The sequence below is a fragment of the Plectropomus leopardus genome, chromosome 7 (assembly GCF_026936395.1).
Source record: "Plectropomus leopardus strain MGB_pleo_1.0 chromosome 7, ASM2693639v1, whole genome shotgun sequence".
NCBI classification, from domain to species: Eukaryota; Metazoa; Chordata; class Actinopteri; order Perciformes; family Serranidae; genus Plectropomus; species Plectropomus leopardus.
Window position 1 is genome coordinate 12,172,934 of NC_142182.1, and position 26,224 is coordinate 12,199,157.

General features: G+C 40.5%; 1 protein-coding gene across 3 annotated transcripts; it reads left to right on the forward strand.

The window, feature by feature from the left end:
• Positions 1–678: 678 nt before the first annotated feature.
• On the forward strand, positions 679–25,773 carry eea1 (early endosome antigen 1). Of its 3 annotated transcripts, XM_088079962.1 has the most exons (30): positions 679–837; positions 4,821–4,898; positions 5,023–5,135; positions 5,220–5,274; positions 5,364–5,429; positions 5,554–5,584; positions 5,664–5,768; positions 6,011–6,132; positions 7,484–7,639; positions 9,189–9,203; positions 9,496–9,612; positions 10,874–11,212; positions 12,420–12,569; positions 12,873–12,992; positions 13,368–13,571; positions 13,796–13,996; positions 14,673–14,786; positions 14,948–15,103; positions 15,634–15,773; positions 15,982–16,312; positions 16,454–16,555; positions 16,641–16,835; positions 17,463–17,645; positions 18,095–18,280; positions 18,391–18,522; positions 19,731–19,916; positions 20,023–20,261; positions 21,777–21,897; positions 22,034–22,132; positions 22,898–25,773. In XM_088079962.1, the coding sequence occupies exons 1-30, from the start codon at positions 814–816 to the stop codon at positions 23,018–23,020; spliced, it is 4,203 nt and encodes a 1,400-aa protein (XP_087936088.1). In that variant the 5' UTR covers positions 679–813; the 3' UTR covers positions 23,021–25,773. The 3 variants fall into 3 exon arrangements, with proteins under 3 accessions (XP_087936088.1, XP_042351806.1, XP_087936089.1); XM_042495872.2 differs by lacking the exon at positions 9,189–9,203; XM_088079963.1 differs by lacking the exons at positions 679–837; positions 4,821–4,898; positions 5,023–5,135 and having other exon boundaries at positions 5,232–5,274; positions 5,364–5,425.
• Positions 25,774–26,224: the final 451 nt, after the last annotated feature.

Here is a 26,224-nt window from a genome sequence, read left to right on the forward strand (position 1 = left end):
ATATGTTGATTATTTTTTATTTTATATAATATTATAATAAAAATTTGTTTTCAATATTCATCCATTATATATTTGGGAAAACATTAAATAATATGGTATTAAAACAGTAAAAATGTTTTTATTTCATAAAAAAATGTAAATTTATTTTCTCTGCATCGCTACTTTTACCATGAAAGGCCAATTCAACAACATGGTTTCAGACAGTAAAAAAATCATACTCGGGATGGAATCATAATCATTTATTCATATATAATGGATAACATTAACTATATCATTTAAAAACTATGAACGAAAATAAGTTATTTTATATCTTAGCAAATAGTATTTTTTTTTCCATTGATTTAGCATCACTACCTTTACCATAGAGGGCCAAATCAACTGTTTAGTAGAGCATGTATTTTAAAATAGATTACACTATATCTTTATATATATATACTTGTCATTATAGACCCAAGGGCATAAAAATGCAACAACATACATAACTGAATAATAATAATAATAATAATAATAATAATAATAATAATAATAATATTTTTTCCATTGCTCTTTCATGGTCAGGACTTTATATGGTTAAATAAAAACATTTCTTGGTCACCTCTATTGCCACGTTATTTTAACCTGTGCTGTATAACATGACAGTAGATGTATCATCTTGAATATAACCAGGCTGTGTCCTGTTTAACCATCCTCTCTGTGACCCGCCCATCCGCCGCTGCTGCCTGAGCTCGGTCAGGTGTTCGTTGTACAGCGACGTAAACTTTGCATTTGGAAAACTGATTGGATTTTTTTGTCGGGACAAACACAGTCGAGGCCATGCTCAGACGGATACTTCAAATGGTAAGCTTCTGGTTCAACTAAGTCAACCGTATCGCTTTTGTTTGGGCTAAACCGAGCCGTTTTCTTTGGGAGACGCAGGCCTATCCTTGTCTGTTTTCATGGTGTGGACGCACGTTTTAAAACACGGAGTGTAGTGGCTGGGCGGGGTCTTTATTTTTAACTGGAATTCCTCGACTGCAGGGAAAACCCGCCACATCGTTAGATCAAAGTGAACATATCAAGCGCTCCTTGTGTGGGGTTGACACAGTTAGCCAGCGAATGCTAACTGGTTTCAATTGGTTGATGCTACTCTTGACATGGATATACGTTTAGCATGCTAGCACCTGTCTGCTTTATGCAGTAGCAAACAAATTAGCAAACGTATCTATCCTGCTAGAGTCGATAAAATAATAACTTAGCTAGCTAACGTCCTTGGTCTCTGCCTCATTTTACTGTCACAGTTTCCATTAGCTAGCTGTGTTTTAGCAGGCGGTTAATTCATCGCTCACTCATCATATGCTAACGCTAACATTAGCCACAGATTGACTGTTGGGAAGTCATGTGTCACCGGGCTGACCACCGCATGAAAAACAAACAAATATGCGTTTTAACTAATTTATTTTATACTCATGTTAATCGTGACATCGTTGGGAGAAATTAGCTGCATGTGACTACAATTACGTGTGGGTGTAACAGAGATTAGCTACTTAGTTAGCCTCTTCGTAGGACTACATTTCCCATAGGGCATTGCTAACGTTAACTGCATCATCATTGTGTACACATTGAAGCCCCCTCTATTTCTTCCCTGTTTTTATAAATCATCAGTGTGTCATATTTTATATTATATGTTATATATTATTTAAACTGTAATTTTATCACCAAAACTTTAAACAATGCACCCAAATAATAGTAACCCATAGGGGGTATAAAACTGATCCTTCCTCTCCCCTTCCTGAGCAAAAATAAATTTAATAAATAAATAATAAGTAACCATGTATGGTTTTTATAAGCAGAGCGTTAACTTTTATTCACCCACGTAGTCCTTGTGTGCCCGTGTCCCTCCCAAACTGGCCTTGTAACCCGGTAAGCAATAAATAAATAAGTAAAGCATATATATATGTGTGTGTGTGTGTGCACGTATGTATTTATGTAAAATTATTCAAACAGTAGCCTATAGCTCATGACACAGATATCATCACGGCTTTAGGGGCTTATAGAAAACAATCTCATTAAAGATGGTCACTTCTGCACAACACATCTGTCCTCCATGTGAAAAAAAGTAAGTGAACCACTGACGTGGTTTATATCATAGTCTGTCAGTTTATTGGGCGTAAACACTCCTCAATCTGTAGGCACATTACCAAAATAATAATAACAATTCATTTTATTACTGTTTCATGTCAGAGCTATCACCTTTGACCAGAATTTGCTATGATAGAGATTTCAACATTTTTTTAACCTCTGTGCTTAAAGGTGTATTAGGTAGACAAAAATCATGCTGTCAGTCTAGTTTAAAACAATATAATAGACTCCTAAAATGATCCCTTTTATGCACTGGACCTGTGTTGAATTATTTATTATTTTTATTCTGGTAAAGTCAGTGTAGTGCTCTTTTATGAGCTGGGTCAAAGGTTGCTCCATGATGTAAATGCTCAGCCTACCCTCAAAGTGTTGTTTGTCCACTGTCCAATACGCTCTGAGATAACTGCGTTCAAAGTGCTCAAAGTGCCCCTCCCAACACCACAACGCAGGTATTCACCTGATTCATTCATGAAAACTATCACCAGCTTAAGCAAACCCTTTTTGTGAATGGACCACCATGTTTGTCCTTCAGGCCAGTGGACGGAGATTATTTAAGGTGACCTATTCCAGTCTACTTTTGAGCTGTATAGATAGTAGAGTAGAGCTCTTAATATTTAGTGTATGTATCCTCTGAGCCAAAGGCAACATATTCATTTTTATTATCACATATGTTTCAGAGAAGTTTTTCTGGAGGTCCAACAACTGGCAGTTAATTCCCTTGCCAAAAAAGTATTATGAAACAAAGGAACTCCGCAAATATATGCAATAAAGTTATTGTAAAGTCAGGTCAAGGATACAGGATCGTTTCCCTGGCAGTGCATATCCTTATCATAAGGTCAATCATAAAAAAAATGGGAGGAGATATGGCACTGCTGTAAATATCTCCTGAGCGGGCTGTCCTCAAAGAAGAATAATAGTGAGGGGGACCAGAGGTCTGTGGGAGGCACTGTGCATACTTTTGCTTGAATGCCTCACCAGTCACAGCTTTGTGGCTGCTGGTAAAACAAAATCAAACAAACACAAAAAAACCCTCATATGACATTTGGACAACTGTTTGCCAAAGATGTGGGAGACTAAAATGAACCCAAAGAAGGTTCTATGGTTAGATGAGATCTAAAGCGAAGCGTTTGGCCGTCCTGCTAAATCTTTGGTGCTAAATCAAACGCATCACATCCAGAGGCACACACCATCCCTTTAAGTGTTGTCAAAAGTATCTATCTGTTGATACTACTTATTCTAAATATTTGAAACAGTTTCAATTTTCCGTAGCACTGATACATTGTAACCAACCGTGCGGTTCTCAGTTCTTCCTAATATTTACTAGAGTCACTCTGCTGCTACTAACCAAAAAAAGAAAAGTCATCTAATAAAGATTTTAACTTGAATGCCTTCAATGTCATTTTTCCCCGTGGTATATAAAATGGTAATGATTATCAATATTTATTGAGGTATTGCATTGAAGTTGCAAATGTCATTATTTTGACCCAGTAGGCCCAGTAAATGGGCCCTTCTCAAACCTGCGTTACTCATATTAAGGCACGTACATGCTTGTTTTTTAGATCAGTAAATTTCTCAGGTCATGTGGCTGGTCGTCTGCAGTTTTTTTGCAACAGTTGCATACCAGAAAAAATGACTCATCCCATTTCCACAAAGGGGGGTTTCCTAATGAATCAGACTCAGTCAGGCATTTTACTAAAGCAACGATACATCTGTTTATTTTTGTTGTAGTGGTGATTATTTTGGTTCAAACTAAGATGTGTTTATAATTGCTTATTGAGGATGAAAGTGATTATAGCTGGTCTCCATGGCCTCCTTCCCCCTTTTATAGACATTGTCCAGCAGCTGGAGGAACTGCTGTCAACATATACTACAGTGTTGTGTGTCTTGATACAACCGTTTTAAATATTCGGCCTTTCAAAAGGAGAATACAACATTCCAGAGAAGAGCTAATCATTGACACAGCATTTGTTTAAGGCTTCGAGGTCGCACCCAGCATAGTTGTTTGTGAGACGTGTGAGCCACGTCGAAGGTCTAACTGTTCTTTTCCGAAATGAATTATTGTTCACTAGATCACACATTTACTAAGAGGTTAGAGGTGTATATTTAATGTTTCAATGACTCTGGAATATAGTGAGTAAACTGATTTGGAAAATCTGAAAATGTTTATTAAAATCTGGAAAAAAGAATAAAAATCTTCCCCCTATCATTGCTTGGATTTAAGATCTAACACGTTGGTTCCTAACTGGTCCAGCCACGCGGTCCAGACTTCTCCGTAACCACTAGTTCAAGGTACACCCACAAGATAGATTACCACAAATTCAATACTCAATTTTACTTAAAAAAATAAAATAAAATAATAATAATAAAGTTTATTTATATAGCACATATCAAACCCAATGTTACAAAGTGCTTTACACTTAAAATCATTTCAAATTGAAACACAACAAAAGAAAAAAATAAACAAAACATATTGCAAGAATAAGTGGTTCTCCAAAATAAAAGCTTTAAGGCAGAAATTCACAATTTAAAATAACGGGTGTTTTCACAAACTTTTCACCTTCACAAGTCACTTGCGGTCCATTCAGAATGGACCTGTGACCCACTTTTGGACTGCGACCCACCAGTTGGAAGCCACTGATTTAACAGAAGTGTGTAGAGCTTTTATACAATTAGACTTATATGGTGTATTTTCTCCTCTCCAGACTCCTGGGAAGGGAGGCTCCCAGAATGCAGAGTCAGAGCAGCCCAGCACAGACCTTAACCATGATCAGACGTCTGAGGTAACATGGACGCTTCACTTTTCTTAATTGATAACATTTTCTACCTTTTTTCCACTCTGGAAGCAGCAAAATTGAAGACGTTTCTATTATATAGTTGATTCTTATAGTGTGTTTCTGTGTTCAGGGCTTCATCTGTCCTCAGTGCATGAAGTCTCACAACTCTGCAGAGGAGCTGTTCAAGCACTATGAGCTGTTTCATGACACCGGAGACCTGCCCGCTCATGTGGCCCCCACTCGGTGAAATATAGAGATATAAATGTTTCATTAATTAAGATCATTATTTAGTGTATTTTTGTGAACGTGCTTTTTCCTTCTTTTTAGGGAAGACCTTACAATGCTGCGACAAGAAGTTCAGGACCTGCATGCTTCTCTCAAGGTATAGTTTTTGAACTGCAAAGAGCTTTGTAAATGCGTGGTTCATACAAGTAATTATTTTTGTATCTGTGTTTGTTTTCACCCAATTAGGAGGAAAAGTGGTTCTCTGAAGAGCTGAAGAAGGAGTTAGACAAAGTCCAAGGACAACTGAAGCAAGTAATTCCTTCAAGATATTTAATATATATCATGATAGCTTTCTGAACTTAACACTGCTTGATAAAACATGATGGCAATGCTTCCTCTTACTGTACATGTTTCTCTCTTTCCCTCCATCCCACAGAATGATGGACAGATGAGCTCAGAGGATTCAAGTAGGGGACATTATATTTAAGAATACTGTGAAAAAGACACTAAACATCAGTCACTAATAATGTGCTGCTCTTCTCTCAGCCCTTGAAAGGAAGTTGAACGAAGCAGAGACAGAAAAGTTCAACATCAAGCAGATGAAAGACCTGTTTGAGCAGAAGGCTGCCCAGCTGGCCACAGAGATCGTAGGTCAGTATGCCGCCAGGAAACTGTGGGGCCAGTGTCTGTGGGGCCCGTGTCTGTAGGTCTGCATCATTTAACAACACTGAAGTACTCTTTCCTCAACATTTAGTTTTACAGATTAAAGGATTTTTCATTTTACACTGATGATGTTATCCTCAACTCAGCTGTGTGATGTGAACAAGTGAAGTATTTGTGTTGTTTGATTTAGATATTATTAATAAATGCTTTTGAATCATTGGATCTGACAGACTTAAAGTCCCGCTATGATGAGGAGAGAAGCCTAAGGGAGGCTGCTGACCAAAGGCTGGGCAAACTGACCGAACAGCTACAGAAAGAGAAGCAGGAGAATGAGAGACTCCAAACAGAGCTGGTAAAGCACAAACAACGTTTCCATATGGGATTCATTCTCTTTTCACTAGGCTTGAGACTCACTTTGTACTTCCTGTAGACCAGTGGTTCCCAACTGGTCTAGCCACGGGGTCCAGATTTTGTCCTGAGTCATTAGTTCAAGATCAGTGCATAAGATAAGTTACCAAATATTCAGTTTCATTTCACAAAATGTAAACAACATGTCAGCAAAGAACACAATGAAATAAAATAAAACATATTAAGAAAGAATAAAGTGCAATTACTCAAAACTTAGTTAATAAATAGCACTGCAACCAAAACAAGTGCATATTATTGCTTCACGATCAGTGACATAAAATGCTGCAAAAGAAACAGCATGTTTGTTGGCCAAATTATCCAGAACAGGGCAATAAAATAGTAGCTGAACAGGAGGAAATGTTACTTCAAAATAAAAGTCCTGTGCCAGAAATTCAAAGTAAAGTGTATGTTTTTTTAAAAAAACTACATGTTTGGGACGCACTTGCAGTCCTTTCAGATTGGCCCCAAAAACCACTTTTGGACCACAACCCACCATTTGGGAACCACTGGTGTAGACCTTTCATGAATGTTGTGCTTCGCCATTTGGAAGAGATAACGTTGAATCAACACACTGAAATGTGTTTGATTCTGCACTGTGTGATGGAAAAATCAATGCAGATCCAGACAAACAAATTAGTCGTTAATAGAAATATGAAATACAACTTCATCTCTACTTTTGAATGTAGTTCTGTGGTGCACTTTGATTTTATTTGTCTTTAATTTCTTTGGACTGATATTAGGCAAGCGCACAGAAACAGTGCCAAGCTTAAAAGCCAGTTTTACAGTAGCCAAAATACTTTTTTCCATCATGGAAGAGCTATCTTTAAATAAAATGACTTCTTTCACTATCAGGATTTTACCCATTTGGTCAGATGACATTTTGTAAGTACAGATGAGCTACATGATTAAATAATTTTATCCCCATTGCAGATACCAAAAGGCTTAACCAGAAGTTAGCCGCTCACCTGTTGTAGGTTTCTTGTGCGTTTGCTCCTGTGATGCGGTAGATCTGAGTAATTTCATACTGCGGAAGACAAGCATTTTTGGCTCCATGTGCAACTGAGTAACTTTAATAGGAATGAATAGGTCCTTGCCTCCAGTGCTCTACTTCGTCCCTTTTATATATCCATGATTCAGAGTAGTTTAGAGAAGCTTCAAACAAATACAGGTTTGGTTCTCGGGATCAAGGAGACATCCATCTCCATTTGGGCATTTCAGCTATTACTAAGGATATATCACTGTCAGTCACTCAGATCTCATGGCTTTAACACAGTCCCCTCTGCTCTGCCCCCTAGCTGCAGCGACCGGGAGTGGAGGATGTGGAGGTGCTGCAGAAGGAGCTGGTGCAGGTCCAGACACTGATGGACAACATGACCCGTGAGAGGGAGGAAGAGTCTGAGCGCCTCAAAACCCACTACGAGCAGCTGCAGGCTAATTACACTACCTCAGAGGTGAGGGGACCAGAGCACCTGACGTTTTGAGATGTAGCTCTGCTGATTCTCACTTTGAAGGGGACTTATTGTGCTTTTTCTTACTTACTGTCACATATATTTCCTTTTCAATTTGGCTTTTTAATACGAATACTCGGACAGTTCCTTCCTTTTTCCATAGGAAGCTTGTGAGTTTCAACAGGTTATAAACAAGCCAAGTTAGCCCTCCGAGCTACCGCGTGTTAACTAGGCTATCGACAGATCAAAGTTGTGCAATAACAGAGCACAACACACTGACAAAAAAAAGAAAAATAAAGCAACTGCTAGACTTGAAGAATCTCACTTAACTAAGGGGTCTTCGACGAATGTCCTGCAAATGTTTTTATTACATAGCCAACAATGCTACATAACGCTACATGCTAACGTCATGAAAGCATACATATCTTAGATGCCAGTTTTGTGAATTTCTCCCTGATTTTGGATCATATTCCCGCTGTAAGATGTCTGATGTGTTTGGAAGCTTTCATGAAGCATGTAAACATTTTCTAGTTGAAACACAAAACACAAGTGTGAATCTGAAATTATCCTCCTTACCTTTTTCCCGAAGTGTTACAACATAGGCTGCCGCTCCTCCACCCTAAATTCGACTTGTTGCAATCACATTAACATGCACAACCATTCCCACAATTTGCACAACCATCTACAAGATTAGAGTCTTGAAGTGAAATATAGTTTAGTTAATTTGAGGCCCTTTCCATTTCAGCTGTTTGCTCAGACCCTTTGCATATGTAAGATTCATATTCATAACAGGGCTTTTAATGTTGGCCAGCTGCTGTGGTGGCCTGCAGAGCTTAATGAAAGGTCTGTGAAGCCTGAGTGTCCTGTCACACTCATTAGTTAGCAGCAAACTCCACTATTAACAACACTTTGTTCTTTATCACCATGTTTCCAATTTTACTGCCAGAGCTTACGCCAGGGCGAGTGCTGTTCACATATTTCAAGTCCTGTGCCGTGAACCCTCCCCTACAAATGCCATACCTCCCTTTACTCTTTGCTCTCGACTGATAATAGCTCTGAAATAACTTACAAAATAGTTCCAGTGTACTCTAGGTGTGTCATACCAGATGGCTTTGTGCCTAATTCTCACTAATTAATGCTTGGTGAATAATTTAGCCGAACTTCCTGCATTTTTGATCCCAGAAGGAGAAGAGAATTTATAGGCAGCTCCAGGCGCTAAGCTGCTCTTTCTGCACATCTCTGCAAATTATCTCTGTCTTGTCTCGCCAGGCTACATCTGCCTATGCGACAGTCCATAACGAATAGAAAACCCTCTTTTGTATAGAATGATCTGCGTGATGCTTCCACAGCACGACCTCGCAATAAAGTGCCTTAAATCTGTGATAAATTTTATTATTTTTTCTCTCATCTCAGTAGCATCTCTCTTTGTGTTGCAAACTGGCTGTTTGCTGTTGTATTGTGACTTACCTTTGTCTGTGTCTCTCTTTCCCTCCCTTTCTTCTTCTGCTCCTAACATACTGTGTCCCTCTACAACATTCACTCTTTCTTCAAGATTCGTAAACTGGAGGTAAAACATGTTGCTTCAAGTTGGCCCCAAACTTGATTTCATCCTTTGAGTTTTTCTAAGTTTGAAAGTTTTTCAAAAAATGCTCTTTCTTTTTTTTTCCTCTCTTTGAAGCCTGTGTTACCTCTTCATGTTTTTGTTGAGTTTTTGTGCGATTGAATCCTCATTGTTACTATTCCATGTTGGGTTTGCTTTCTTCTTTCATGTCAGTCCTTCACAGTGATGCTTCAGTTCTTTGCATGTGCCATCAATGGTGTGCAGAAACAGTGTTACATGTGTGTCTGTTGTATTGCAGATGACCATATCCCAACTAAAAGCAGAGCTGGAGAAGGGTCCACAGGAAGCAGCTGTCTACACACAACAGATCCACCAGCTGCAGAGCAGTCTGAATAATTTGCAGCAGCAAAGCCAGGTACCACACACACACACCAACGATTATAAGTATTCAAGTCATGTGACAGTTTTGTTGCTCTCAGCAGATTTCTGCAGGCACTAACAAGTCTGCTACAGCATCTGCCACACTTTATACTGCAACAGTAGGATTTACTTTTATTTTAGTAATGTTATTAAGCCTCGCCAGCTGTCTCTTAAATACAGAGCACGCCATCTCAGTTTCTGTAAACCTTCCTCCGTTGCTCAGCATCAGGCTCCATCATAATGCCCTGCTGTCACCAGCTCTCTGTGGCAACTTAGACATGTTGATACAACATCACACGCAGCTCTATAATTAAACCAGCAGGGGGGGATCTCTGCCATGCCAGCTTTGTCACTTGGAGTGTAATACAATCGCAGGTAACTGGTGCAATGGGAACTGGAGAATGGAGGCACAAGGTTCCTGCCAGAGATTAAATCCTCCCACACCAGGCATGTCAGTGCCCTCCCTGCCAAGTAGGTTTCCGGGTAAAAGGGGGATTACAGAACTGGATATCCAGTGTGTTGACCCCACCCCATGCTTATACTCGCAACAGGATACCCTGAGACCTGATACAGATACGTATCTCATGAGAATAGGGACAAAAGTGATGGAGCAGACAGTGAGCCACAGAGGATCAAGACTAAGAACAGACAGGTGAACAACCAACAGGGGTTTTCGTTGGTCTGTGACTCCAGGATTAGAGCACAGCAGGGAGCTGTGACAATGGCACAAGAGGAGGACAGCAACAAGGCCGTGAGAAGAAGAGGGATGAACAAAAGAGGAGGGGGGAAAAAAACGAAAGTGTTAGGAGAGGGTTGTTAATGTTGGCCAGCTGCTGTGGTGGCCTGCAGAGCTTTATGAAAAGTCTGTGACGTCTGAGTACCCTGTCACACTCCCTAGTTAGCAGCACGCTCCACTATTAACGTTTTGTCCTTTATCACAATGTTTCCAAGTTTACTGCCAGAGCTTACACCAGGGCAAGTGCTGTTCACATATTCTGAATCCTGTGTCATAAAGCTTTCACTAGAAATGCCACACACCGCTTAACTCATGGCTGTTGACAACCGACTGTTCTTTTCCATAGCTTGTATCGCACGAGTTTTGGGTGTTTGTGCCTTGTTACAGCTCCTATTATAACAACTTCTTCATTTAGAAAAAACCCAAATGTTTTATGTTGTGATGTGGCTTAATTAATAACTCAATTTCACTCCCATAGTTCCAAAACGTATGCCCTTGTTGTCCTCTCCTGTTCTCACAGAGTATGTCTGAAAAGCTTGCACGTAAGGAGAAAGAGTATCAGGAACTGGAGGAGCGTCTGGGAGCTGAGAAAACTGCCAGGAAGGGAGCTCAAGGCAGCCTGAGAGAGAGGGAGCTGGAGGTTCAAGAGCTCCAGGCTCGGGCCACGGGGGCTGAAGCCTCCCTGCAGAAGTCCCAAACGGAACTTGGAGAAAAGGCTGCGGAGGTGGTGAAGTTGAAGAGTGAGATCACGGAGCTGGAGGTGAAGCACGCAGAGCTAAAGGTTGAGAGGAAACAGCTGGAACAGCAAAGGGAAGAAAAAGACAGCCAAGGTGCTCAGCAGCAGACTGAGATCAGTCAGGTGAGTAGGGCAGACAAAGATCAGACAGAATACTATATCAAAAGATTAACATCAGGTGTGTTTGTATTTGGTCACCATGGAGCACCTTGTGATAGATGCCCCTGAACTCTCTTGACTGGTTGAGCACCATTTTCCCAATATTCCCTCATTGTGTGTGTTGATGATGATGATGATCAGCATATTCTCTCACACTTAACCTCAAAATCTCCCATAGGTGTTCATTTGGGTTTAATTCTGGATACTCAGGGACATAGGCGTGGCAAGTTTATTCATATAGCATCATTCAGATACAAGGTTGTTCAAAGTGCTTTACAGGAGCACAGAAATACATTAAGACGTTAAGAAAACATAACATTTCATTTAAAAGACAAACAAATTAGATAGGGAAAAAATAAACATTTAAAGACAAAAACATGCAGAAGCAAGCAAATAAATAGTAAACGATAAATGAAAAAGTTATGTGTCTAGCATATTTAAAAGCCACTGTTAAAAACAATGTTGTAAGCCCTGATTTTAACCGTTTTAGTAAACCTCAGGTATGGGGAGCAAAGAAAATAAACGGTGCTTCACCTTGCTTGGTTTTGATCCTGGGAACACCGAGTAAACCTGTCCCAAATGACCTGAGGGGTTTGGATACTTCCTGTTGTACAAGTAATTCAGAGATGTATTTAGGCTTGAGGCAATTCAGTTCAGCTTAATAGACAAGTGAATAGATTTTAAAATCTGTCCTTTCACTCACAATAAGCCAGTGATTTGATTGAAGGACTGGTGTAATGTGTTCCACTTTCTTGGTGTTAGTACGGACAAAGACTCTTGCAATAGTCTTGTCTGCTGAAAATAAATTCACAAACAATTTTCTTCAGACAGACAGCCTCTAATTTTTGACTAATTGAATTATTCTGTGGCCCCTCGAGTCCCGTGTTGTCCATATTGTCATGTGAACAAACTGCAGTGTTGTAGCCAATCCAACACATTTGGCAGCTTTCAATTTCAAAGCATAATAGTAGTAAGTGACACAAATAACACCTTTTTCAGACTGATTTGTGAATCATGTAATGCATTTATAGAGAATCAAAGTCTACGAACTGACAAAGAAAGAATTTAGTAATATGTAATGCATAAATGTTATACTGTAATGTGTTTAAAAAACGTTGTCATCTTGTGTCTTCCATCTTAATCGTCACCCCTCTCTCTGTGCTCTTCCTAGCTGCACGCCAAACTGCTGGAGGCGGAGAGACAGCTGGGCGAGGTGCAAGGCCGTCTTAAAGAACAGAGGCAGCTGTCTGGGGAGAAACTGAAAGACCGCGAGCAGCAAGCAGCCGACCTGCAGCTCAAACTGTCCCGTGCCGAAGAACAGGTAGGCATCAGATGATACCTGAGGGATTGCTACGGGAGAACTGAAATAATGTAAGAGAGCAGCCGGAACATCTGTGCATAAATATGTCTGATGTTTAAGTGTGCAATGTAAAATATAATGTATGCTGTAATTTATGCAATTTTAGTTTAGGCTGGGTTTATGTAATTGTTGTAGAGTGATAACACAGATACAGTAAAATGCACAAAATGAAATAAATAATTAATTTAGGTTTATGGTGAAAACCAATAATTTGGTAATTAGGCTACCAAAGAAGTAAAACTGTTTGTGTGTTATCTGCTGTAGTTAAAGGAGAGTGCCAGTAAGAATACAGACCTGCAGCACCAGCTGGAGAAAGCCAAGCAGCAGCATACGGAGCTGCAGGCGCTGCAGCAAAACACCAACGGCAAACTCCGCGAGGCACAGGTACAGTCCACAAAAAAGTCCTCTGATACCAATATTGGGGAGCCTAACACCAAAGAAGGCTGTGCTGTACAGTGAGTTTTAAAATCACCAGAGTTTCTACTAAGAATAATGACTTAGTCTTATACAAAGTCATCAAAGCTCAAAATAGAGTTGGATATCACGTGATTTAAAGCCTGTGTGTGTAGGAGATTGTAGCATATCTTACATTATTCTGATGGTATACCATTTTTCTGTTCATAAACTATTAACACCAGCACCTGCATGGAAATGACTGTGGTCTACAGTGCATCTTAATACTAAACACAAAACATGAAATAAATATTTCTGCCAAAATGCCTAATGTAATCGTTCTGCTTTGCTGCCATCATGTTGTAGAATGACCTGGAGCAGGTGCTGCGTCAGATCGGAGATAAGGACCAGAAGATCCAGAATCTGGAGGCTCTGCTGCAGAAGAGTAAGGACATAGTGACCCAGCTGGAAACTGAGCGAGAGGACTTGTGCGCCAAAATCCAGGCTGGGGAGGGAGAGACCGCTGTGCTCAACCAGCTAAAAGAGAAAAACCATGCACTACAAGAACAGGTGGGTGCCCATGTACACACTCAAAGGTCAACTTTCATGTTGCAGTCATTTCTCTGTTGTAAAACAAAGTAATATGACATCCCTCAAACAGCTAATAAATGTATTGTCACGACCTGCAGTTAAAGGTAGCATCATATAGAAAGGCCAGTTCTGTTTAACAGTAACACAGAACTGTTGATCATTTTTGAGCTCATAGAACTTGTCTGTATATTTGGGTCTTAAAGGTCACGCAGTTAACAGACAAACTTAAGAACCAGTCGGAGAGCAACAAGCAAGCCCAGGATAACCTTCATGAGCAGGTCCAGGAGCAGAAGACCCTGGTGCGTTCAGCCCAGGACCGAGCCCACACCCTGGAGACCTCCGTCACTGAACTCACCGCCCAGCTGGCAGACAGCAAGGAGAAAGTAGCTCAGCTGGATGCTCAGGTAAGCACAAGCATGTCTGTGTAATATGTATTTAAGAACATTAAGTGGGGTCTTTGATATTGTTGTCCAGCTTGTTGTCGGACAGATTAGATGGACTAATCTGAAGATCAACTTACTTGGAGGGGTGGGTCCCTCACAATTTATTTTTTTGATATATAAAGAACACAGGTGACATGTTACTTCCTGTGAATGTAATATCATTTCCATGTATGTATTTTGTATGTACCCTGCATTAGCATGTTATTTTGAAAAGCAGACATATCCCGTCAGCTGCCAAGTTCATGATTTTTGTGTCTGTTAAAGAATATTTTTGACTGCCTTGTTTTTTTGGTCAGACACTCTTAGAAGTGTGTCTCGCCACATCTTTGCATGCTACAACTTATATGAATAACACTCAGTTGTTGGAAGATAAACAACTATAAACAGATAAATAATCTAATGAAATAGCGTCACATTCAGAAATACAGCACTTGAACTATACATAACTAAGGGGCTTTATTTCAACCCTAAGAGTTTATCTCATGATATCTATATCTTTATCTATGATCAAAAAGGAATGAATGAAATCAATAATTCCTCAAAGGTCAGGCAGGGCAGGGCTCCCATAGGTCTCCCAGTAAAATTTTAGGGAAACACTGATGAGAATAATAGTTTCTATGGGTTTGTTTTTCTTCAGCTGAAGGCAAAGACAGAATTGCTGCTATCTGCAGAGGCCGCCAAGGCTGCACAGAAGGCTAACCTGGAAAACAACCTGGAGACTGCTCAGCATGCACTGCAGGACAAGCAGCAGGTTAGTGCCTTTTTCCGCCACTGATGTTGTGCCACTGTGTCTCTTCTTTGCTTTGAAAATGTTTGTCACTCCCTGACTTACTTGTGTTTTCTTCCCTCTCCTACTTCACTCTGTTTGGTTTTCTCTCTTGTGTGCTGCACCCTCCCACCGTCTTTGTAAAGGAGCTGAACAAAGTTCAGAAGAAGGTGGAGGAGCAGGCCCAAAGGCTCAAGGAGAGACAGGATCAGTCCACGCAGTTGGAGGCTAGTCTGAAGGAATGCAAAGACAAACTAATGGCCTCAGAACAGCGTACAGAGCAGCTAGAGGGACTCAATAAGGTTTGTGTTGAGTCTTTACAGTGAGAATCTGATGTTGGCCTGTAAAGCCTCTCTCACACATCCACTACAAACCTGAAATTATCTAGACATTGCCCAAGGGAGCTGTATGTGGTTATGCAAATGTCCAAATCAGTTGGACCAGACATTAAACGGACCATTCTGTCAGATACAAACATCTATGATAATGGACTAATACCAGTATAAAAGCAGAACAGGTTATTTTGTCAGATACAAAATAACATTGTCTGTCACAATGGACTAGTTCCTGTATAAATGTAGTTAAATGTGGAATAGGTGATTCTGTCAGATACAAATATCTTTCAGTGTGCACTTCTTCCTATATATCTGTAGTTAAATGTGGTAAATTTACTACTGCCTGTCACATCGGAGCCTGTCAGGATGTCTGCTTGTAACATTGTAGGGAAACACTGGTCAGGAATTCATATGAGAAAACGGCTTCTATGGGGTAATTTTATGCCAAAAACGTTCCTGTTTTTTACGTAAATGATTCTCATGTTTTAATCTGACAGAAACTGGAGTCACAGGTTGGAGAGTTGCAGGTCACACGGGACCAGATGCAGAAAGAAGTTCAGAAGCTGCAGAAGGAGGGGTCAGAGGTCAAACAAAAAGCCAAGGAGCTTCAGCGCTCGCTGGAAACGGAGAAAGCAGGGTGAGATAAACTATACTGGTACATACTTTTAATAGAGCATGATTAAGATTTTCAGTTGAGTAATACATTTATGTGAAAGCAAATGTAACTAATCCTCTTTAACATGATTTTTGATTTTACAACCATAAGCTATTTAGTTTTTTGGTTTGTTTCACTGTATTTTAATTAATTATTCCTCTCACAATCTAAATTACTTTCCACTTTTAAGGGCTACAACACTACAAGAGGAACTGAAGAAGAAAGAAACTGATTTAAGTGACATTCAGCAGCAGCTGGAGCGCAGTGAGCAGGACAAAGCTGCTCTGAAGATGAACCTGGACAAGGTGACTCAGGAGGGAAAGACTAAGCATGAGGAGCTGGACAAGAAAACTCAGAGCCTGACAGCAGACTTACAAAAGGTCCAGCAAGAGAAAGAGGCTCAAAAGAAGGAGCTTGCCTCTACGCAGGAGAGTCTAGGAAAGGCTGATAAGGCTCTGAAAGAGAGTCGTAGTCAACTGGACACAGAGAGGAAGAACCACAAGTCAGCAATGGAGGAGAAGGTACGTTCAGTAAGCTGCTGTTTGGACCAACATTAGAGTTATATTTTCAATGTGGGAAGATGACTCTTGCGTGTCTTCAAGTAACAAACAGCTAATTAAATCAGTAGGACATTCACAACATTAATCTGTGTTAATCCTCAGGAAAAGTCCAATGAGAAGGCCAGACAGGAACTTCTTAAGAATAACGAGGCCATCACAAAGGCGATGAAAGCATCTAAAGAGCAGTTGGAGCAGATGGGAGAGGTAAGCTTCTAACAAAATGGGAGTTCAAGCATCATGGTTTTTAATGTGTTTGAATCTAAACCTGCTACCTGTCTAAACATTTCAGGCGGAGAAAAAGTTAAAAGTGCAGCTGACGGCGTTGGAGCAGCAGCACTCAAATACTCAGGGGGCACTGAAAGAAAGAGAGAAGCAGTTAGAGAAGCTGCAGGCACAACTTAAGACAGCTCAGGGGTCTTTTGAGGAGGAAACGAAGAAACTGAAGGGCCAAGTTGCAGAGCTACAAGAAGTTGATGTCAAGAAGGCAAGTAGCATTTTTAAATTTTGGGTAAATAGCACATTCATACTTGTAAGTAGAACGGTTGTATTCCCTCTTTTATTGCATTTAAAAAAAATAACTTTGCCAACTACTTCAAGTCGCTAAATAAATTGGAAAAATTGAATAGAAAAGCCCAAAAAATGTATGCATGTATTTCCAAATTCTTGCTACTTTAATGTCTCCTGCCTGGCTTTTTTGTGCTCCTAATTTTTATTTACCTGATCATTTTTCCTTTTTTTGTTGCCTTTTTGTTAAAAATCAATTTTATCCTTTAATTTTCCAATATATTGCTATCTCTCCTGTTTTTTCTTTACTTTTTTCTGTCTGACTGTATTGCAGCATCATTTCCACCATTACTGCAAATATCTATCCTTTGTTTTTGTTTTTGTATTGTGAACTTGCTCTATATATTTTCTTTTATTAAATAAAGTCAAGAAAAGTCTCATTTTTAAATATACTTACAAATATGAATACTGTCAACATACTTAACCACAGAACTGTATTTTGATGTTAGCTGTATTTTTCAGTGTGTTAAAGTCTTTAAGTATTTTGTGTGTGGTCTATAGTGTGTATGTGTTTGTTCATGAGCGCTTTTTCGACTCTTACCTCCAGACTGAAGAGGAGAGTAAGCTGAGGGCCCAGGTGTCGGGGCTCGGCCAGGAGCTGGCCTCTCAGAACAGTCGGACGACAGAGCTACAGAAGGCCTTGGAGCAAAGCCAAGAGAGCCTCACTAAGCTTCAGTCTGACTTCTACGGCAAGGAGTCCGAAGTCTCTGCCCTGCGTCAAGACCTGAAGGTAGGTTTCTGCAGGAAGGACTGGAGGAGTAGAGGCTGGTAATGACTTAATGAACCTTTTGAAACCTCAGCAAATGGGCTCGATTTCTCTCAACAATATGGGAAGAAGGCAATGAGCAGCAAAAGAAGAAATGACCCAAATATTAGCAGGAAATGAGTAAAAAATAAAAGGAAATTACCTGTAAAATTATTTTTAAAAAGAAAAAAAGACCAAATCAGAGGGTTACGGTGTTATGGTAAATGTTGAACTCAGAAGTTATGAAGCTGCATCACTTTTTAATAATTCTCAGAGATGGATTAACGATAAGGAGGGGTGTTGAAGATTCTGGACTTGCAGACTAATGAATAAAAAACAAGATAAACAGACTCCCCCTGAGCAGGTCCCAAAGCCCCTGCTGCTTTTGTTAATTTCTCTTTAAAAACTGACTTTTGACCTTTTTCTGACTGTAGGCATCCGGGGAGAAGCTGAGCTTGGCTCAGGAAGAGCTGGCCGCTAACCGCACCCATCAGACAGGTTTAGAGGCTCAGATCCAGGACCTGCAGAAGGTTCGGGGCTCGTTGGAGCAGGAGCTGGCAAAACGAGATCAGAAGCTCCAAAAGCAAGAACAATCCCTGAAGGAACTACAGAAGCAACAGGTCCGACAAACTGATTAATCCACATAGACATAAACACTTGTATGGCTTGATTTGATAAAGTTCATATAAACTTTAGATTTATAAACTATACATTTTGCTCACTCACACAGGGTCAAGTAAAGGAGGATCTGGAGAAGGAGAGGAGTAAAGTGGAGGAGCTGAATAAAGCCAAGAGTGTCCTGGAAAAGAATAACACACGACTGACTTCTGAATTAAAAGCACTGACAGAGAAGAGCGAGAAGGTCAGCCACTTTTCAGAAAAGCAAAAACAAACCATGACTGTGTTTTCATTTACAAGAATATTCCACATTATTCCAAATATGACAATATTCTGAATTTGGCGCGTGTTATGTAAACAGTATATTCTGTTTGGATATTCCAAATTCGGCCTCATTCTGAATGTAGCATTTTACGATTAGGAATTGTGGATATCACGGCAGTATTTAGGTTTTATGAACACTCTCTGGGCATGCATACAGCACATTTGGAAAATGCATCTCATTTGCATTTTTTACTGCAGTTTTCGACACATGGCCTCATAATGGTCAGCTCTGTGCGATGTTCACAAACCAGTTAGCCAACAGTTTGCAAGACTGTGGGGAAGAAATGCATGCCTTACAGAAAAGTCCACATTTCTGGTCGGAAAGAAGACACACACACTTTTTAACTTCATGAAAGACTTCGATATCAACATTTTTTAGATTTGTGCAAATATCGTAATGCCAGACTTTTTAAGAAGGTGGTTTAGTCTAAGGAATGGAAGAGGGAAGCTGCGTTCACAAGGCCGAACACTGGTGGAAATTGTTGAAAAAATCATATTTTGATGCAAAGACGCAGAATTGTGGCTCAGTACGTTCCACTTTTCCATATTTTGACATGTAGAACAGCATGTTAGGGTACGATACGTGGATTATGCACTGCTGCATGCAAACGGGAATATTAGCAGCATATTCATTTTCATTAGTCATGTAAACAGCTCAGCAAGAATATTGACTTTTTGGGAACAAGAGCAAAAACAGGGATATTTTGTGCATGTAAATGTGGTCGCTGTCTTTATTTTAATTGGAATATTTGCTGAAATATTCCTCAGAAAAATAGTTAATTGTGCAACTCTTGTACTGTAATGGCTCTCATGAGCTGCTTCCCATGCTCGTGTCTTATGTAAACAGCTTAACTCAGGAATACTGCAGGTCATCAGGGTCACATTCTTCAAAGTTATAACTGCGTGCTTAAGTCGACAATTTGACACGAGCATTGGATGTTTCAGTTCTTCAAAGCTGTCTTAAGGTTGATCCAAAGCTGTTGTCGGAGCAATTACTTTGTTAGCTCAAACCTGCTCAAATCTTTTAACTTTTTTACCTCGGGGATGAAATGAGTCACTACTTCTTTTGATAGAGACACCCTATAAACCAAACATTGTGCATTGAGCTGCATGTTTGTTGCTTTTCAGGAGCTGGCTGAGCTGCGGGAAGCCAAACAGCTGTTGATCCAGCAGAAGCTGGAGCTGCAGGGTCAGGTGGAGACAGCACAGAAGACCCTCGAGCAGGAGCAGAAAGAGCACCAGGCCACTAAGGACAGCAGGAGCCAGAGAGAGGAGCAGCTCCTTGCACAAACTAAGGATGTCCAGGAGCAATTGGTAGGCTGACTTGCCAAATCCCAACAAACGTTTCTAAATGAATTGATTAAATGTCATTTGCTAACCCCTCTGATTTGTTTTGGTGATATGATGCTTCTTTCAAAAGTTGGCAGAGAAGCGAGCGAGAGAAGAGCAGGTGAAGCGTGGGGAGGAGGCAGAAGCTAAGATGGGTGTTCAGGTGACGGCTCTGAATGAAAACGTGGCCACGCTGAAGAGAGAGTGGCAGGGCAGTCAGCGGAGAGTCGGCGAACTGGAGAAGCAGACAGATGAGCTGAGAGGAGAGATCGCTGTGCTGGAGGCCACCGTCCAGAACAACCAGGACGAGAGACGGGCTCTTCTGGAGAGGTAAGCTGATGTTGTTTCCCACCCTGGAAGTCATACGTCTTTGTGTTAATAATAATATGTGAAAGCCTTTAAATGTTTCTGCATGTTCTTGATCAGCTAAAATCACTAAAGTATATACAGTTATATACAGTTTGGTTAGAAATGGTGAGGAATGGCTTTAATCCCGCTTTTGTAGCACTTGTGGCTGTATTCAGAGGTACTGACTTCAGTCAGCTACTTAAAGGTTAGTGAAAAGATAAATTGGTAATCCATCGTCAGACTTTAGCTGCACAAATGCTTTTCAGGAGGCACACTGATCAGAGAATCTGCAGAAAGCCACCAGGATTTTCTGTGTTGAGCTTTTCTAAGAATGAGTTTTTCTAATGAATCTAAGACATCACTTTAAAACTAGAACTTCTCCTTTGGCTCCAAGTTAGGCCATATGAAATTAAATGTATTTACTGATTGAAATGTCTTTATCGTAATACTGACTAAATCATAACTAGTCATTTCTTAAGCCTGGGCCACGCTGCATGCTTAAGCAGTGCGTAAGCTACAAAGAACCTGTTGGGGTTTTTTTTTCGGCAGGTCAGAGTAGCCACACTGTCTGTGTGAGCAGCGCTGCCCAGGAGCATCTCAGCTATCTAGAGAAACAGAGCTCACATTTTTTTCTGCCTTACACACACTGATTTCAGCAAAAATAGACAGTGAAAAAGGTCTTTTGATAATTATATTGACTCTATCAGTTTCATTGTCTTTATCTGTCACAGACGAAATACAAATTTCTGTTTCACCAAAACCTTTCCTGTTTCTATATCAAAATAAAAGTCCTCAGACAACTTTTCTGTGGGCAGAATCCCATCAGTTGTTGACATAAGGCATTTTACTGTGAAATATTTGCAGGGCCGTGTTGTTGACGATGCAGTGAAATATGAGTGAAATATGTGCTTCTAATTGTAGAAATACAGTAGTTACAACAGCGGGCAGCTCTGTCAGCCTGAGCTGCTGAGCACTTCTTCTGGAAAGTTTTGCCCACATCTCTCCCACAACTTTGACATCACTCATTTACAGTCTCAATTTTTAAAGAACTTCATTTCCTTTTGCATAACAAATGATGATTAAAATTATCATGGGAAATTCATTATATATTAGGCTTTTATGGGCTATTGCATGTGACATGATGGCATACTCGGAAAGCAGGAAAGCGTCTGTTCGGAGAAAAGAAGCGGAGCATGGAGCTATGTGGGACAGCTGCTGACGAGGAGAGATGTCAGCAAACTGCATTGCAGGTCCATGAATGCATGATCATATTATCTGCATTCATCCTGATGCAAATTCAAAAAATTAAAACTACAGTAATGAAGTGCTGATTTTGACTACAGCTGAATTTGTTGCGCAGCCCTGTATTGTACAAAGGTGTAATGGCAGCAAATAAACTGTTTTATGCAACAAGCAAAAGAGTGTTGGAGGGAAATTCTCCTGAGCCACTAATCAACACATACACCAATGTTAAGTGCTCCGTGGTTTGTGTTTCAGGTGTGTAAAGGGTGAAGGTGAGATAGAGAAACTGCAGGCCAAGGTGGTGGAGTTGAGGAGGAAGCTGGACGACACGACTGCAGCCATGCAGGAGCTCGGCAGAGAGAACCAGTCGCTCCAGGTCGGTCATAAAACACTGGACGTCATGTTGGAATTGAAGAACGAATGAATAAATTCTTTATTGCTTTGCACCATTGAAAAAAAACAAGCGTCATAAAGAACACCATAGTTTTAACTCCTGCTGTCGTTGCTTTTAGATCAAGCAGTCCCAGAGTCTGACCAGGAAGTGGGCCGAGGATCACGAAGTGCAGAACTGCATGGCCTGTGGGAAAGGCTTCAGTGTCACAGTCAGGAAGGTAAGAGTAAAGTTAACTTAAGGTCCAGACACACCAAACCGACATCCCAAAATTAGTGCAGATGAAGGTCGACTGTTGCAATGCCTCATATTGCCTGTGTCTCTGCCAAAAAGTTGCTCATGATCAAACCACAAAGACTACAGCCAGCAGCCAACCAGCACTTAAGTTCTGCGCCTGCATGAGGGGAAATAACTCTCTATACCAGCAGGCAGCGGTAGTTTGTTTTCATCATTCAAAAATGAAAGACCGACATGATTCTCGTTCACCAGTTAGCACATTAATAACAAAACTGGATGCTGAAAGAGCAAAGGATATTTACAGTGCTGTAGCAAACAGCAACACAAACAATTACTAATCGTTTCTGTGAAATAGAAAAAATAATGTTTTCTCATATGACTGGATGTTTTTCGATCTCTTGCCCTCTTGAAGGGCTGTTCAGCTGTTTGTGTACTTTGATCACTTATGTTTCTCTTCTCATGCACTGAGCCAAACTGCCAGTCAGAGTGATTTCACTCACTGACGGGCTCAGACAGCTGTTTAACATGCTGAATCTGCCCCAAAAATGGCCAATGAGTGCTAATGCTTGGGGACATGCTGGAAAAAACAAGGGCATGGACACTCACACACGGCCCAATATTGACCCAAGACCAACTGTCGGCGTGCTGTGTCAGGGCCCTCAGGGATTGATGCTTACAGGCAACAGGCCACACATTTCATTATCTACCTCGTAACAAATCTCTCTCCTTCTCCTCTGTGAATATCCAGCACCATTGCAGACATTGTGGCAACATTTTCTGCGCCGAGTGTTCATCGAGGAACGCCCTCACGCCGTCCTCTAAAAAGCCAGTACGGGTCTGTGAGACGTGCTTTGAGGAGCTCCAAGGCTGATCTCCTACTTCTTCCTTTACCTCCCCCAAACACCCCCACCTCTCTTACCCCCTTTCCCTCCACTTCCTCCTTTCCCTCCACTTCCTCCTTCAGCGAGCAGAAGAAGGCGCGTCTTTATCATATTTAATGTGCACTATTAAGGACAGACCCAGTGCAAAGTCTCCCACCTGCGTGTGACTTCTGGCTCTGGTGTGGAGGGAAATTACTGAAATGTTTTAATGAAGAGACACCAGAGCCACGTGGGTGGGACTGGTCGGGATTGTCTGTATCTGTTTTTGTGCCTTTGCTACTCCTGTGGACTGCCAGAGAGCGGAGACAGCGAGAACTAAACACCATCCATCTCTCTATAAGTTCATGTTCTCATCTCCATCGTTGTTTTGCATCATTAGCACGTGCAGGTGGTTTGCTGTGTACGTTGTAAGATGTTGGGCATCAGCTGTCAGGAGGCGTGTGAGGTCAGAGTGACTGGGAGAAATAGATATTGTAATGGTGATGTTGAAAATCACTGCTGCCCTACAAAGGTGAATGCAAGTAACTATTTTGTGAAGAAAAGACAAATCTGTAAATACTCAATGTGACATATTTTCTGTGAATAACTGCATCAGTCTGATCACTAAGAAACTGAAATTCTGACTTTTATAGGAAGGAAGTTGAGCTCATGTTATCAGTAACATGAAAAAATATTTTTGGGTATTTTTCCAATTCAACTGTATGAATAAGAAAGTGTGTTGAAATAGTTTTTCTTAGGAGCATGCTTCAAATTTGCCTTCAAGAAATCATTATTTGTGCTATATCTGATTAATATTATGACAACAGTTCATTTTGCCCCAAACCAACACTTGTTGGTATATCAGCTGAAGTTTTAATTTGATGTTTTGTGGACAGGATTTAGAGATTTTAATTTTAAGAATATGCATTGTGTTTGGTAACGCAACATTGGCAAAGACCACTGGATCCCACTGTGTTGTTCGGTTTAATAGGACAAATCTTAAAGTGTAAAAAGAAACCCCCCCCCCCAAAAAAAAAAAGAAAAACAATCCATCAGTTGATTTATGCACCAGCGATTTTTCTGAACAGGCCGTCTGATGAGTTACTGCATGTGTCCTTTGTGCGGCAGCACATTTGTGTATTTGTTGAAATTGATGTATTCAGCCTATTTCATGACCAAAGAATGTCTGCAGCAGGAATACAGCCGAGATGAAAACCTTGAGCTTGTTTCATATTTCAGTATTTTTCTAAGCGTCTCCTTGGAAGCGTTTAAGTTTTAAATCACAGGGTCCTGCATTTTTATCTTGAACACAGCATGTGTGACGACGACGTTCAAGGCTTTTATGTACAGTCAGTTTTTGCTGTGCCACATTTCTCTTTGCGTGTTAATTTTTTTGCAAATTGTGGTGCTTTCTGCAGACTGTTAATGCAGTCATTGAAGGTGCCTGCATGTTTATTTTTTAAAATTTTGTTCTCTTGCTGCTTGTCTGCACTCAGCAGCACTGACTACTGCTGGAGCTGTGTGTGCGTGTGTGTGTGTGCTTTTAAGCAATAACTGTAGCTGTGTGTGATGTTGCTGTAACAGAGTGTGTGTTTTAGTGTTTAGGCCTGCTGTGTGTCTGCCGAGTTGCACTGTATGAACGTTGGCTTCTCAGAACCTCAGTATCTCTCTGGCGAGATGTTGGTGCTGCTTTCAGGTGCAGCAGTTGCTGTTGGTTCTCTGTCCAACCTTTATGCAGCCGAGGACACTGTAAAAGTTCATTTCTGCTTTGTATAATTTATAATTGTTGACAGATATCGGTAGGTAAGATCTTTTGTGCAATTGTCCAAGGACTGGAGCAGGCGAAAACACTGTAAGCCAGGCGACAGTGCAGGCAGTTCTGGCATTTTGCAACAACCAGCTTGTTTCAGGCTTTGGCTTACCAAATTAGCTCTTTATGCTTGTATGCTAAAAAAAAAAAGTCCATCTCAGTTGCAAGCGCTCAAGAACACCTGTCTCTTTTTGTGTTGCTTTGGTTTTGTTATGTCTACCTCAGATTGGCACAGGAAAGCACTATTTCTAAACCTTAGAGATCACAAATATTGTGACATTGCCTGCATTTGATCAAGGATTTGTGATTTATCTATCAAGCTGTACAGTCCCTTAAAACCTAGAGATGATTTGCACCTTATTGTACTGTGGGCTCTTCAGTATGAGAACACAGCCACAAATGTAGGACCACAAACTTTATACAAGCTTCAGCATTTCTAGCCCCGATGTACTTAACTGCTCATCAATACTAAGGCTGTCATAATTATCTTTGTAAATGTTTGTAACGAAAGAGAAAAAGGAAATATATAACACTTGTGGATGTAGAAACACAGTTGAAAATGTGTGTGAACTCATCAGTGTCTTACTTTTTTTTTTTTTTTTTTTTTTAAAAACAAAAAAAGGCACCACAGATCCGTACACACTGAGTTGTGGCTTGCTTCGTGTTGCTGTCAGTTATCATGCATGATGACTTAACTGGCCTGTGGTTCACACGTTATCTCCATTTTTAGAGTCATCATATTTGATAGTTGTGAAGGTGTGCCTTAGGCCAACGTCTTGTACGTCACTGCTCACTGTTAGCGGTGACACGCACCATGTATTACCACAGTAAAGGTGACCTCAGTTCACCTGAAGGGAAGAGAGAAATAATGTAATTTATGTTCACATGCACCCGTTGATTTTCTAATTCATAATCATCATGACAAACCTAAATAAAACCTACAGTATGTTTCTATTTATCTGTGTTATGTATTTGTCTACAGACAAGAATATTTACTCATACAGCCGTTGAAAGTTTATTTAAAAATGGAAACACAACTTCCCCCCCCTAGCATTTCCAAATGTGTGTCGGTGCCACTGTTGCAATAACATCCAACTTTCTGTTTTCCTGAGAGCCAAGAAACTACCAGTTTCCAAAGTTACTGCGGTTGTTCCACCATCTGCCATTTCTGCTTCTGGGGATAAAACTTAGACTGGTACTCTTGGTAACTGGGGATAGCTGCAGGAGAAAATACTCCTGTTTTGGTTGCACAATGGCTGATGCACTTCCTTTGTACTGGAAATCAAGCCTTCATATTCCCAGGAGATTGTGCCTGGTAGCAGACAGAATTGCATAATAAAAGCAAGACATTACTTCATCATTATTACTTCAAACTTCAAGCAAAAAAAAAACTTGTCAGTTCCCA